This window comes from Xiphias gladius, chromosome 3 (assembly GCF_016859285.1).
Source record: "Xiphias gladius isolate SHS-SW01 ecotype Sanya breed wild chromosome 3, ASM1685928v1, whole genome shotgun sequence".
In the NCBI taxonomy this organism is placed as follows: domain Eukaryota; kingdom Metazoa; phylum Chordata; class Actinopteri; order Istiophoriformes; family Xiphiidae; genus Xiphias; species Xiphias gladius.
In genome coordinates this window covers 15,338-29,911 of record NC_053402.1, presented here as the reverse complement: position 1 = coordinate 29,911, position 14,574 = coordinate 15,338, and the positions used below count along the sequence as shown (strand labels likewise).

The 14,574-nt window shown below is 38.3% G+C and overlaps 1 protein-coding gene across 10 annotated transcripts; it reads right to left on the bottom strand.

Annotated features, from left to right (window-relative positions):
• Nucleotides 1-667: 667 nt before the first annotated feature.
• Nucleotides 668-11,322, bottom strand: zgc:158403 (tetratricopeptide repeat protein 39A). 10 transcript variants are annotated; one of them, XM_040123536.1, is made up of 20 exons: nt 10,999-11,322; nt 10,897-10,899; nt 10,606-10,764; nt 10,183-10,287; nt 9,574-9,705; nt 9,159-9,217; nt 8,085-8,152; nt 7,729-7,793; nt 7,030-7,129; nt 6,861-6,926; nt 6,622-6,733; nt 6,422-6,489; nt 5,841-5,900; nt 5,080-5,241; nt 4,883-4,974; nt 3,854-3,974; nt 3,656-3,767; nt 3,437-3,551; nt 2,614-2,730; nt 668-1,097 (listed from the first exon to the last, which is right to left on the bottom strand). In XM_040123536.1, the coding sequence occupies exons 3-20, from the start codon at nt 10,656-10,658 to the stop codon at nt 989-991; spliced, it is 1,716 nt and encodes a 571-aa protein (XP_039979470.1). In that variant the 5' UTR covers nt 10,659-10,764; nt 10,897-10,899; nt 10,999-11,322; the 3' UTR covers nt 668-988. The 10 variants fall into 10 exon arrangements, with proteins under 10 accessions (XP_039979470.1, XP_039979475.1, XP_039979471.1 ...); XM_040123541.1 differs by lacking the exon at nt 10,606-10,764; XM_040123537.1 differs by lacking the exon at nt 10,897-10,899.
• Between the last annotated feature and the right edge of the window lie 3,252 nt (nt 11,323-14,574).

The window sequence follows — 14,574 nt, the reverse complement described above, 5'->3', positions numbered from 1 at the left end:
TGTTAGAATGATACAAATTTTTGGTGAGAGTTGAAACAAAACAGACATTTGTATGTAGAATTTATTTATGCAAAACTTTTTATACATTTCAAAGTTTTTGGAAAGTGCACGCACTGATCCAGATATGTCAAACACTGAATTTTGATTAATTCATACACACACAAATGGTGAAAGTGAGTTTAGAACAGCAGTTGTTTCACCTGTTTACTCTGCTTTAGCCGTGACATGCCTGCATCCATTTCCACTGCAACAGTACAGAATTGGACAAATGCAGTGACACTGCATTTGTCAGGGACCACAGAGTACTTGTTGCTGACTGTGGGTCATATAATTATTCAAGCCAGTTAACTCATAACCTATTTAAATTAGTTGTCAAAAAAAAAATTTCAAATGTTTGTGCATCTGTATGAAATACCATGAACCTCTTAACACCTTTAAGAAATCTTTGAAACGTTACAGTACAACATGCTGAAGTTATAGTCTAGTGTATTTTGTAATAATCATATAGAGTTCTTAAAGCAAAATTGTCAAAATTTATTACATTTGATATTTGTAGTTACCATCAATTTGTTGACTAAGATTTAGTGTTCTTTAATTTTCAATGTAAAAGATTAAAACATTGTCTTTAAAATAAAATGTCTACTAAATATACATTTAGTATTTAACCTATGGAAGGCAGTGAAATTAGAGGTCCATCGACTCAAAATGTCCACTTGCCATGTTTATTCTCTTTGAGGCTAGAGTGGACAGGACGACTCCTGTAATTATTCAGGTTGTACCCTTGTCCAGTGACACATAGAGCACACTGTGACACAAAAATGCCTGAAAAGGTATACCAGCACACAGATGAAATACCCAGCATTCACTTGTTGAAAAATGCATATAGGTCTGTAAAAAAAACTGGGTATTAAGCTGAAAACAGCCACAACTGTGAGGGAAATAGAGCGTTTACTGTGGAGAGCCTTTGCAGTCATGAAGAACTGTCTTCTTACAGATGAGTGTCCTCGTCCTCACCAGGGTCAGCCTTGAGTTTGGCCAGAGCAGCGTGTACTCTGAACTGTGTACGAGACTCCATCGAGTAATCTTTATAATTTTGTCTACAAGTCAAAACAGCACACATGGTTAGACAATGGTTGCAATGAAGATTTATTTACCTTGCACATGTTATGCTCTTGTTCTGCCGAGAAGGATACCTGACTATCAATGGGAGAAGTGGGTTGATGTTAAATAGATGCAGCAAAAAGATTGTTTGTCGTTCAACACCTTCAATATAAGGATGATAAATCTTCAAAATCCTATATCAATACCCCAGGGAGTGGATCGCATTTGTGTTTACAACAGTCTATGTACACCTGTGTGTATTAACAGGCACACAGTGACCTCTAGTGTTCCTGTAGTGGCCATACGCTAAGCAACCAGAGCCAGAACCCACTATTATAATCCAGTTGTGTTCAACAGTCCTGAAATTAAGTCTTTCATAATAAGTTTGTGAAATTTAGGATTTTAATTGTAGTAAAAACAGCACACACAATAAATAATAATATATAAAGCAAGTAAATTAGTATATTACATGACATGTACTGGCTAATATATAAAAATATAAATGTGTTAATGCCCAACTTCAGTAGTAGTTGCAACAAAAACTGAAAATTTGAAAGCAATAGTTTTTCATTTTGCTTTCTTGCTGAGAGTTAGATGAAAAGATTAACACCACCCTTGTGCGTGTCCATTAAATACGAAGCTACGGAAACCAGTCGGTTAATTCAGCTCTGCATAAAGACTGGACACAAAGGGAATGGCTAATAAAACCTGCCTAATAGCACCTCAGAAGTTTACTTATTAACACATTATACATTTGTTTAATCCTTCCAAATGAAAACTGTAAAGACAATAAATTGCAGTTTAACAGAGGATTATTGTGCCTATATTTTGCCTTATACAGTATTTACCGTACAGACATAAGAGTGATATCAATCTTTTCATCTAACTAATGGGGAGTTAGAAAAAGTATATATTCCAAAATGTTTAACTTTTTCTTTAAGTAAAGCACAATTTATAAGAAGGTTGTTGTAATGAATTAAGTTACACAGGCTATTTTTTTGGTCATTCAACTCTTTGCTTTGCAGTTTTGTGGTGCGGCGTACCAGTAAATTCAATTTCTCTCCAACTGAATACTGTTTATTATCATTGCCACTTTCTAATGAATATAGGTACACATTGTGTAGCTGTAAAGTGTTGGATCCATTGTCATTGCTTGAGAAAAAAAAACAAAAAAAAACAAAACACCAGTGGATGCAAAAATGCGCAGTTGTGTGAGGTCCATAAATAGTCTTTACAGAGCCTGGCAGGACTAAGGGGTGAAATCTTTGATAATTTGTACACATTAATTACAATAAATTTTTTACTATTACTAAACAGAAATAATAATACCTTCATAATAAGCTATGCAGATGATTCACACCACCAAATGGTGCATGTGCAAGCTATGCAGGCTGCTGGTTTGATTATGGCACCCTTTTAACTACTTTGTCATGATACTGGAACTATGTGGTAGGATTTCAGTTTCTCTGATATTGTATGCAACAATGAAGCTGCTATAAAGGAGTAACTTACTTGGCCTTGTGCAGTAGTTTAATAGCCTTGTCCCTTCGGCCTTGGTCTATGTAGAGCAGACTGAGCTCCACCAGAGAGTTGGGCACCAAGTAGTGGTCAAATCTGATCTTCTTTTCACTGAGCACACACAGAAAGAAGGTGAATTATGCAACCGTCGCTGTCGCATACAGTCTCATGTTACCCATATTTAAAATCACAACCTTGTAGCACAGTATATGTATTATCTTGGGCAATACTGTATGAACAGCTGAGTTTTGTTTTTCCAAGCAGACTTAACCTTAGAAACGAATGAGGAAACAAATGTTTCTCACAAGACCTGTTTGAAAGCCTCCTTAGTTGTAAACAATGTCAGTGTGATTTCAACAAGGAGTAATGTAATTCTTGATGGCAATACAAATATTCCCTGAATGACCTGTAGCGTAGGTTGAGAGGATTTTATAACTGCTAAGCAAAGATTACACCCCCAATACATCCAGTTAAGAACTGCCCTTGGACATTTTCTTGAAGGACAGACATTAGGAAAAGCCAAGAAAATACTAAAGAAAATACTAAAACTTTTTAGGGTGATTTTGGACCTGTTTATGATTTTTATTGTAACTGTGTAAATGGTGTAGTGGAATTTTAAAGTTTAGTAGTCTTCTGGCCCTAATTCATCATGGCGCATGGTCAGATCAGTGTTCCAAAAAGCTGCATTCATCTTTTCTCATGCAGTGCAAAGACTGACGATTCTCTGTTCGCAGAGGATCAATGGATTTGTAAAGAATAGCTTCTGGAGTTCCTTGCAGTGTGAGCAGGGAAAAAGTTCCGGTAAACTGGCGGTTACCTGGAACAGACTTTGATAAAGCATTCCTCAGCAGCCTGGAGTAGCCCCTGGTTCTTCAAACACAGACCCTTCAGCAGGTGGATCAGACAACAGTCATCCACCGAATACTCATTTTCTGTAGAAGAGAGAGCAGAATCCCTCAGCCTTGTGTAAACTTATACTGAAGGGAGGCGGATAATGGGGGTTTCCTGCTTCAGGATTTGGGAAATATTGTATTACCAGGAGACTCCAGCAGGGTGCGCTCTGCCTCCACCAACGTCTGCATCATGCCTTCAGTCAGCTCTGGTCGTTTGCTGATCATACTGAAACCGTTCCACATGTACATCATCTCCTATAATGAAGCAATAAATAATGTTGAAAGGCTCTGTGAGTCAAACATACTGCCCACTGTGTGTGTTTTTGTGTGTGAAGCTTTACCAGCACTGGTATTGGTAGCTTGACTGGGCAGGGAGCCTTGTAGCGTCTGGCTTTACGAATAGCAAACTTCTCAGTCGGGGGAGACTTCCCTGCTATCTTCTGCTTGAAGGTGGGCACTCGTCTAAAGACACAGGAAACATTTGGAAAGAAAGCATGAGGTCTGAATTAGTGAGACAGCACCTAAAACTTGGGATGTACTTGCTTTTATACCTGCATTTCTTTACTTTAGGAAGTGTAACAAACTTTCAACACAGAAGTGACATATTATCTCCTTATGTAGAACTTGTAGCAGACTCTGAACAAACCACAACAACAATGGCAGAAAGTTTTGAGTTTTGAAGAGAAACAATTCTGCTATGGTACAGTGGCTGATTTTTCTACCGTGATTTCAACATTAAAGCTCCTCTCCGTCAAAAATAGTTTTGCTTATTGTTACATCACTTTGATGTTTGCCCTTCGCTGTGCAGAATGATGTATGTGCAGAGTTTGACGCTAGAAGGCTGTTCTCACATTCATCTGCTGAAGGTGGAAAGTTTCTCTGTGCTCGCCTTGAATCTAAGTTTAATTTGAATACAAACTAGGACTTTGTGACATCCCAACTGGTTTGGAGGACAGTCACTAAGAATTTTTAATGAGCTAGCTATAACTTTTTGCGGAAAAACTACAACAGACACAAATTATTATCAGAGCAAAGTATTTTTAAAAGGTTTTAGAACATGTCTTGGGGTGATCTTTAATGATTTAATAACCTCCTCAAGTGTTTATGTTGTGCAAAACTGTAAGCTCTCCCAGAAGACATTGCAGCATTGGCCAGGGATGATTTAACCACGAACTACCCCTTGCAGATACACATTGTAATCCTCCAGGTGCCCACAAAGTACAAAGAAAATATTGTGAACCATTTCACTTGTGTCGCAGCTGCTTGTCTACGCGTACACATAGGAAAAAATTAAGTATATTATGAGCTTAAGGACAAAAGCAGTGTATTTCTACGACAACACATGAAAAAACTACAGCGTGTGTATTTACCTAAAGAGTTCTACCTCGTCCTCTCCAAACGGCCTGGCCTCATCCTTAGGCAGCATACTGAGGTAAGCAGCTTTCATATACACATACATGGCCTAATAGAGATAAACATAAAGACAGCATTCACTCATTTATTTTTCTCAAAATGTTTGACAAGATTCAAAGAAGAAACTTCCCAGTGCATATTCACAATTCTGTACCTTGGACCAGCGGCTCTCCTGGCTCAGTAGGTCTGCGTAGAAGTAAGCCATTTTCCATGCTCGTTTATAGGTGAAACACCACATCAGCTCCCAGTAGCACATGTGGTGGAACTGCTTCCATGCCTGCTGGGCCTTACAGCCATCTTCAAAGAGCGCCACTGCCTGGTAGCACATTGAAATTACATCGTATAGCAGAGTAATAAGGACACATAACAGTGACGCAGCATTAGAGGCATGTTTTGTATTAAATATTAACATTGCTGCAGGACCTTCTGAGCTCACCTGCTGAAACATGGCAATAATCTTACCAATACCCCCCCCCTTCCTCTCTCAACCCAGCCAGTCGGGGCAGATGGCCGCGCACCATGGGCCAGTGCAGTTCAAGGTCTCTACCTGTTAAAGGGAGTTTTCCTTGCCACTGTCGCCAAGTGCTTGCTCATGGGGGAATGTTGGGTCTCTTGAAATATAACTATAAAGAGTATGGTCTAGACCTGCTCTAAGTGAAAAGTGCCCTGAGATAACCTCTGTTATGATTTGGCGCTATATAAATACAATTGTATTGAATTGAATTGAATTGAATTTGAAATGAATTAACAGAAACAAATCATGCTTCACTTATTCCCAACATGGTGCCATTACTTACTATCATGTAAAGTTTGTGAGAACAAAATGCTGTATCAAAAACAATAAAATGTACAGGTAATAAAATACTAGTCGTCATCCTTTCAAGCCATGTTACTGACACATTTTCCTAAACACACCTCATCAATGTTCCCTTTGATCTCCTCAGTCCTGCCTGCAAAGAAGAGGAATATTGCTCCCTGGATAGAAGAGAAAAAGAGTACAATTTATAAAATTGTATTTCAGCTTCCAGTATTTCAGTATTGCATGTCAACTTACTGTGTTAAAGTCTCGACAATCTGCAAAAAGACCTACTGTACAGCAATTACTCTTGGCAGTGTTTAACCAAGACACTAAGACACTTCCATTTTGGTTTGGTACACAATGTGTCAGAGCTTTGAGTTTGTTCTCTGGGATGGGCTGGCATACATGTAAAAGGTGGAGTGGAAACAGGGATTGTGAATTTACAAGAATGTGAGTCAAGTGGAGCAGTAGGAGTGATAGCATGAAGGTGTGCGGGTACATGCAGAATGAAGGAAAGATGGTGCAAGGATTCAGGGTGCGGAAGGGACTGCATTAGTGGAAGGTGGATTGAATATCACATGAAAGTAATCAGGATGTGGAAGATCTTAAGTATGCGACTAGATGATAGAAAGAAAAGAGATACAATGTGAGTGGAAGGAAAGATTTGTGAGAAAGTGCTATCCTCATCACTACTCACCCGTGGATAGCGAAGCCGGAAAGGTTTCAGCAGCCTTTCAGCTTCAGCCACCTCTCCCTCACCTGTCCCTGAGAGTATAAAAAAAGATAAATGTTGTGTCATGTTATGTTGAATAATGTGTGGAATTAAGTGACAGTTTCTGACAAAATCAGAATCATCTGAATCTCAGATGCACATAATGTATGGATGCGGTACAGCACTACCTAGTATGAATGTGAGAAAGGTGTAGTAGCAGAGCAGTAGCAGAGCACACAGCATGGAGCGCAGATTTATCCCTGTGGCACCGTCGTGCAGCAGGGACAGACCATATTCCTAAAACAGGACCACACATGTAGACAACATGCACGAGTGCATTATGTACATGAACTAATATGTACAGGTGAGTTGCTGTTCATTTAATGAGTGAATTCACAGCGAAAACAATGAATATATATCACACCTTGTCTCCTGAAAAGCCTGCAAACTCCAAAACTCTGAGTATCCGTGGAGGAAACAGAGAGAGTGTCTGTGAATAAAGAAGACCTGCTAAACTGTGTGATACAAACACAGTTACACACAACATACTGTACGTGCAACTCGTAGTGTTTAAAGATACTTTTGTCACATACCAGATTAAACGCTCCTGTTCCAAATGATATTCCACCCTCTAAGTGAATGTGGCTGGGTCCTTTGAGACAGTTGTGAGATTTTATGAAGGCGTGCAGTTCTCTGGATGATAAAAGGCAACTATGTCAATTGCTTAACAACACAGCTCAGCATAATAACAGATAATACTGTATAGTGTAGTGACATGTGACTATGCAAAAAAAGAAAAGAAAAAAAGAAAAGAAAAGAAAAAAATCTAACTCAAACATGTGCTCCAGCAGTTTAGAATGGTCAAAAGTGAATCCGCACAGACAGAGATATCCTGACTTATAGTATGGCTCAAGTTGGTTCAATGTATCCTACATTTCCCATAATGCATCTCAATAACATCTTTTCATAGACCCTTCTCATCATGCCCATGTCTTTCAAACGCCACACTCACAGTTTGTAATGGAGACTGTAATCTCCAAACCCAACCTAACACTGATGACATCACTTCCACATCATACGATGAGTAGTACTACTCATGATGAATCAAATTTGTGTAAAATTGGTGGAGTGCCCTTTAAATAATAAGAATACAAATACTATTTTAATACCTTTGGCAAGTCAGAAAATAAATAACTACAAGTCAGATAATGCATTCATTCTCATTGCTCATTCACATTACACAGCACTGACACTCACTAAACATATGCCCTGTTTTCTCTTTGATGACTTACTTGTAAATCAAGTAACTGTTTCGTACTTTGATCCCTCCTTTGATAAAACTCACCATGTTCTCATCCTGCGAGAAATAAAATAAAACTAAATAATGGGGGACTGACAAAAAAAAAAAGCATTACATGCAGTCATTTGAATTGTGGTGCTTGGATTAGATTTTGATTTAATGTAGTTGAAGTACCACACATTTAGGATGACATAAATTCCACTTTCATGCACTAGATTTGCTGGACATTTTCTAAAACATACACAGTCTTGAAAAAACCGGATAAGGTGTTGACTGGTGGGCTGATACTCAGGATATACAGATATTCAAATGTTTCTGTATTTTAACAAGTGGATTAGTCTGCTTCACCTGTAGAAAAGTGAGAGCAGCCCTTTGCAGTTGGCACTCTGCATAACACACTTCAGCATGAAGCTCTACTGCAAAAAACACATCCATATACACACACATTAATGAATAACAAACAATGATCAGGCAAAAAGCACTAAAGCATTAAATCCAAATGTTGCGATAGGTTTAATCTACCAGACAAGAGCTTCCAGACTTTGCCAAATTCATCCCTCAAGTACCTAAAAATAAATCTATCATCCCCTCAATTTGGCACCACTTCAGGTGTAGAAATGGTTTCACTTTTCACCTCATTACTTTTCATCAAAAAAGTATGGAAAGACGAAAAATTTTTTCTGTGTGCACTCTACTTCATTTTGCCTTTTCCCACCATCACTAATATCCTAACACTGCATAAGTATTTTTTTAAGCCACACTAGTTGCATGGTTCCAGGGATGATCATATCCGTCTGTCGGTCAACTGCTTTGGTCCAGACTAAAATATCAACAACTGTTGGCTTAATTACCATGACATTTTCTACAGACGTTTACGGTTAATCCCTGACTTTTCCTCTAGTGCTGCTATAAGGTTTACATTTGTGGATTTGACTGAAATATTTAAACAACTGTTTAATTGATTGTCATGAAATTTGGCACAGACACACTTGTTCCCCTGAGGAAGAATTGCAATAACTTTGGTGATGTGCTGACTTTTCATCTGGCACCATCTTCAGGTCAACATTTAATTTGTCCAGTACTTTATTTTATGATCAAATATCTGCAGAACTAATGACATTCCCATCAGCCTCCACTGTTCAGTGCTAATTAGCATATCTCAGAAAGCTAACACACTAAACTCAGATGGTGACCATGGCAAACATTATACCTGCTAAACATCAGTTTGTTAGCACTGTCAGTGTTAAGCACGTTAGTATGCGGACACTAGCATTTAGCTTAAAGCACCACTGTACCTAAGCATAGCCTTATCATTGGAATAAGGAAAAATACCATGTAAATTACACATTTTTTCCATTGCGTCCAGTGATTTTGGATGGATTTTCTTTTAAAACTGCAGGAGTGAGACATCCAACCTTTTACCTTCAGTGAGTGATTCCCCTACTGACTTGTTAGTCAAACTTGGGGATTTCCGTCGAAACCTAAAACACCAAACAACATTTCAGTATCAACACAAGACTTTTTGTTACTAATCCTGCTACAATAACCACATTTTTTCTGACACTGCAATCATCCATAAATGACATATGTCCAATTTCACTATCTTAACAGCCACTTTACAGTGGCTTCTCTCATGAAAACACAGTCAAATTGGTAGTATGATTACAGATGAGCCATGTAAATGCACTCATGTAAATTTGCCACTTGTGGCTGAGGTGTTTTAAAAGATGTGGAGAGTGTTTTTAATTCTGGCCTATGAAATGAGTAAAACAATCGTCTGTTTAAGAGTAAACCTGGTGAAAATCATCCCCAATCTACATTCACGAGGAATCCCGACCTCTGACAGACTTCCTGGGCACTCTTCATGGTATTTCCTGCATTGCTGATGTCATCATGCTGGAAAGTCATCATGGCCTGCATTTCCAGCACTGTGGCGTAGATAAGAGCGTGGTACATACTCTCATTCACTCTACATAGGAAACATGGAGTCGCAGGATCAACATCATACACATCATACTGTAAGCAAACAGAGGCAATGTTAGGAAGATTGCTAATGTGTAATTGCTGTATTTATTCTCCCTATCTCCTCCACCGTCCCAATCTGTCTTGTGCACAGTGTTTATTTTGCAGGGCTGCCATTCTCCTGGCGGTTCAATCAGTCAGACCTTGGGCGTCAACTTCAGCAAACACTTCATATCCTGGAGAACTGAGGCCTGCCATGGCCACGATCATGTCTTGGCTGACAGGGAACACACTACTTCACAGTTCACACCACAGAAGTTTCTTAACATCAGCAGAGGCCAAATACTGCTGGCATCATACTAAAAACATACCACTATGAATATGCTAAAATAAATAACACAGTATACTACAATCTTAAACTCTGACAGTAAAAGCTGGTTAAAACCTCTGTACTGACAAATATGACTCAGGATTATTCTGTTACCTTGGCCGCAGCCTCTCCAGGCTCTCATTGAAGTGGTTGTTGAGGAAGAGATCCAAGGCCTCCATACACTCATCCAGGCACTCTTTCAGGATCATCTGTGAGGAACTGCCACACAATACAAACATGGATTTAAAAAAAACAGGAACCCAATAAATGCAAACGTACTAAACTGTGACTGAGCTGAACTTTCAGGGGGTGAAGTTAATGCAATGTCAGCAACATACTGTACACTCATAAACATGTCAAACATGGATGAGACATCCATGTCTCATGCAAAATGTTTAATATACCTTTGAGTTTTAAGTTAATGTCTTTTCACTAAACAGCGCTGAAATGATGCAATTAAAGCAAATTGGATTAAATAATACCATCAAAAATTGTGTTAAAAAGTGTTATCAGTAAGGTATCAGTAGTTTTGTTTACCAACACCTTGGTGCGGACTTGGGCTGCTGCTGTCTGGAAAACACCCTCCGCATCACTCACTGAAAGCATGCAAAACCCCACTAGACTCCTTCCTGGTGCAGCAACCACCACCAGCAGCGACTTTAATTTTCCTGCCGCTGTTTTGTGAAAAACCTCGACCTATCATTGGCAGACAACCAGAAACCGAGAACAGAGGCGGTTTATTAACGTTTCCTGCTGCAGGTGAGGGTGAATAATTATTATTTTTACTTCCTGTGCTGGTCTTTTTTGCCGAGCTCAACATGATCTCACCAGCTGATGAAGAGAGCGAAGAAAAAGCGGTTAAGTTGCCAGCTGTAGTGAGACAAGCCAGGCTTTCGGCGTGTCGATAAATTTTCAGTTGCCTGTACTCACTTTTCTGTAGCATTTGCGCCTTTCCCATTGGACATGTTCACTCTCCAGGCTGCGTTCCGCAACACCTGTTAGAAGCTCAGCAGAACCCGCAGAAAATCCAGATGCATTCAGGACTCACACTGTAAAACTAAGCTTTCAAACTACACCAGCGACACAGAAACTGACATTAATAATTAAAGACTTTTGGTTAAATTCAAGTAAACTCCTCAGAAATGTCAGAGGTAAACGTTTGCATTCGTATGTGTGAATCCAACCGTGTGAGTGTGCGCAATAGAGGCGCATCTGACTCCTCCTCTGTGACACCACTGCCACGCACACGTTATACTGTATACTCTGAATAATAGGATCAGGTGCGAGCAGATCCCAGCTCAGTGTAGATTTATTTGGGAAGCCAACTCTGTAATATGTCCCAGTGCTTTTTAATGGTTACTGCTTAACATTCTGTATATCAATATCTTTTTTTAACCCAACTTCTAATACCTCCAATTAAAAGTAAAACTCTGAATTGTAGACTTCTGACTTTGAAGTGTAACTCATTAGAAACAATGTTATGAGTTCTATGCAGACTAGATTCAGCAAAAACTCAAGAAAAATCGCAGAAGTAGGTGCCTAAAGTCCATCTTAAAATTGTTATACCATTTGAGCGTCTTATACCTGGTTGAATTTCATGTATGATTTCCTCCTGAACCCAAGTCTAGTTGAATAGTTCTTAATGTTGGAATGCATCCATCCAAGCTTACATTTCAGTCATTTATAGCTACTTTGTAATTCCTCCTTCACAAAGGATATGACTGATTTGAGTATATTTGTTTGTATCTGAAATGATTTTGTTACAAATTTACACTGAGAACCGTTACCAGTTAAAAAAGTCACATGTGTCTGAGCACTTGGATATGACATTGCCAAACATCTCACAAAGTCTCTGTAGTGTCTTATTTATTGATTTGTTGTTGTTTTATACAGTGTTTAGTTAAGCTAAACTACTATAATCTACTATACTACCTGATTGTTGTAAATTGGTTCTGTTATAAAATATATATTTTAAACAGTGAAACAAACTGTTAAATATGTGTTTAGTTCAAAGTCAAGGTTTCCCATGAATGTTATACCTATTATTAAAGAAAAAACTCAGGAGAGATTTCATCTGTTGTCACAAAGAAGAGACTTCTCCCTTAAAGGCAGAGTTCTGCTCAGTCTTGAGTGTTTGTAAATGGTCCATGATGTAATTCTATTGATAATATGCTTATCTAATTCTTGTGGAGAAAACTCAATACAGGGGCAAATCTGCAACTGAAATCCATATAATACGAATTAGATAAGTAATTTGAATAAGAACTGAAACGGTTTCTCACTTATTTTGGACCTGCAGATTCACTCATAAACTCTGGAAGGACATGAAGACCTTCACAGGTATACATAAAATGCTAAAATTTATCTTTTCTTCAAAGATATAGGTAGATAGATAGATAGATAGATAGATAGATAGATAGATATTTAGATTTTATTTAATTCTCTCATTGTTTTAATTCTTGCTATGGAAAAATTTCACATTTACAAATCTAAATTTATGTATTGCTGTTTTCTTGCATCGTCACTAAATGAAACTGTTTCCTTGTTTGTAAAGTTAAATAAAGTTCAGAAAAAAACTGCTCTTTTTTTATTTATTCTTTGAAAAGAAACCTCTCATTGATATTAATTACTTAATATGATAGTTATGGTACACTCAGTATTGTATAAGCACAATACCGCACTGTGATTAAGTGTATGACAATACTGATTTGTTACTGTTGGCGTGGTCTTTGAATTGACCCTTTTTAACCCTGACGCTGGCCTTTGCATCTGGCAGGGCTGTCAATCTCCCAGGTAGCGTCTTGCACTTGGGCCTGCTTTTAATATCTCCACATTGTAGCACGGTGGCTGGATCCAGACCCAGTTGTCTCCATTCAGAAGTGCTTTTAACTTGCCCGATCTGATCTTCTTCTTAAATCCCTGATCTCTGATGGTTCCTCACCAGAAAATCACCTGCTGTGGCTTTTACTAAATTATCCAGATAATTCAGGATACTTGGTTGTTGAAAAAGCTGCTGGTAGGAAAGTTGTTTTGGAGGCAGTTTAGCTGCTACACATTTTATGGAACCTTCAACTGATTTTCTATTGAAGTAGCTTCATGTTAACTCAACATCACTGAGGGTAAAGGATCTGGCAGAACATAGAGTCATTTCAGATGTCTGAGTTATGTTTTTTATTGAATTCTACATGAAACCAGTCAAGTGTAGAACATCTGGTGCTGAAGGCAGTTTATTGAGTTCAGTGGACTTCTGTGAAATCCACTCTCAAGGGCCCCGGGAATGTCAAAGACCCAGGAAGAGTCCTGCCCTCTGACATAAAAAAAACAAGTCATGAATATAGATCCTTGTCTTGGTCTGTGATCAGCATCAATGGCCCACAAATTTGAAGGAAATATTTTTTTGGAAATAATCGTATCCACTTTTTTGCTCAGACTTAGATGAGAAGAGAAAATAAGTGCAACTATTCCTTTAATATGCAGCTTACTTACTTAGTTTGCTGAAAAACAGGCGACTACTTCGCCTCAACCTGTCTTCCTCATACTGTCAGGAATAGGCATTTCTTCTCTGTCAGTAAGGAAGTTCGGCATGTACCCTGGAACATTGAGTCTTGAATTACAATGATAATAACAACAATAACAGGAAGACCAATAATGTGGATATTGAATTATTAGATAAGTGATACACCTGTCCCTTAATTTACAATCAGGTTCAGCTTTTTTCCCACTTAACGCGAACAGCAGCAGCTCAGATGATGGCAAAAGACAAGGGTAGAGAACAATAAATAATGGTTAAAATAAACGTGAATAATTGAAAGGGTTCTGTGATATATATATATATGTGTGTGTGTGTGTGTGTGTGTGTGTGTGTGTGTGTGTGTGTGTGTGTGTGTATGTAAGCGGGTGTTACGTACAGTATACTATGTGGCTAGTTTACAGAAGATTATTTTTTTCTGTTTATATATCATAGCCTGATCTAACTCACCTTCTTTTCAAGTCAGAAGCTCACCTTGTTTCCCACATTATGTGAACAGCAGCAGCTCAGGTAGTAGAGTAAGAAAAAGTAAGACAAGATGGTTAGTAAGAGAAATGATCTTTGAATGATTGAATACGTGAAATTATACGGCCAAACAGGATTAGCATACAGTACTAAACATATGTTAAATTCATTAACCTCAAATGATATAGTAGCTTATTCCCTTTCTTTCTTACTTTTTTCCCCCACATTACGTGAAGCTGTTTCAGCAGCTCCGGTGATAAAATAAAGGGAGAAAAAGATAAATAAAAAGGTTACTAAGACACACTTAAAGCGAGGTCATTTACTGCTCAGTGTATAGCGGCCGACTTTATTCTTTTTTTTTTTTTTTTAACTCAAAGCGAATCTCAAAGCGAATAATTTATTTTCATGTTCCAGAGGAAGCCGGGGTTAGAGATTCGCTTTGAGTTAAAAAAAAAAAGAAAAGAAAAAAGTCGGCCGCTATACAGCAAATGACCTCGCTTTACAAACTTGGC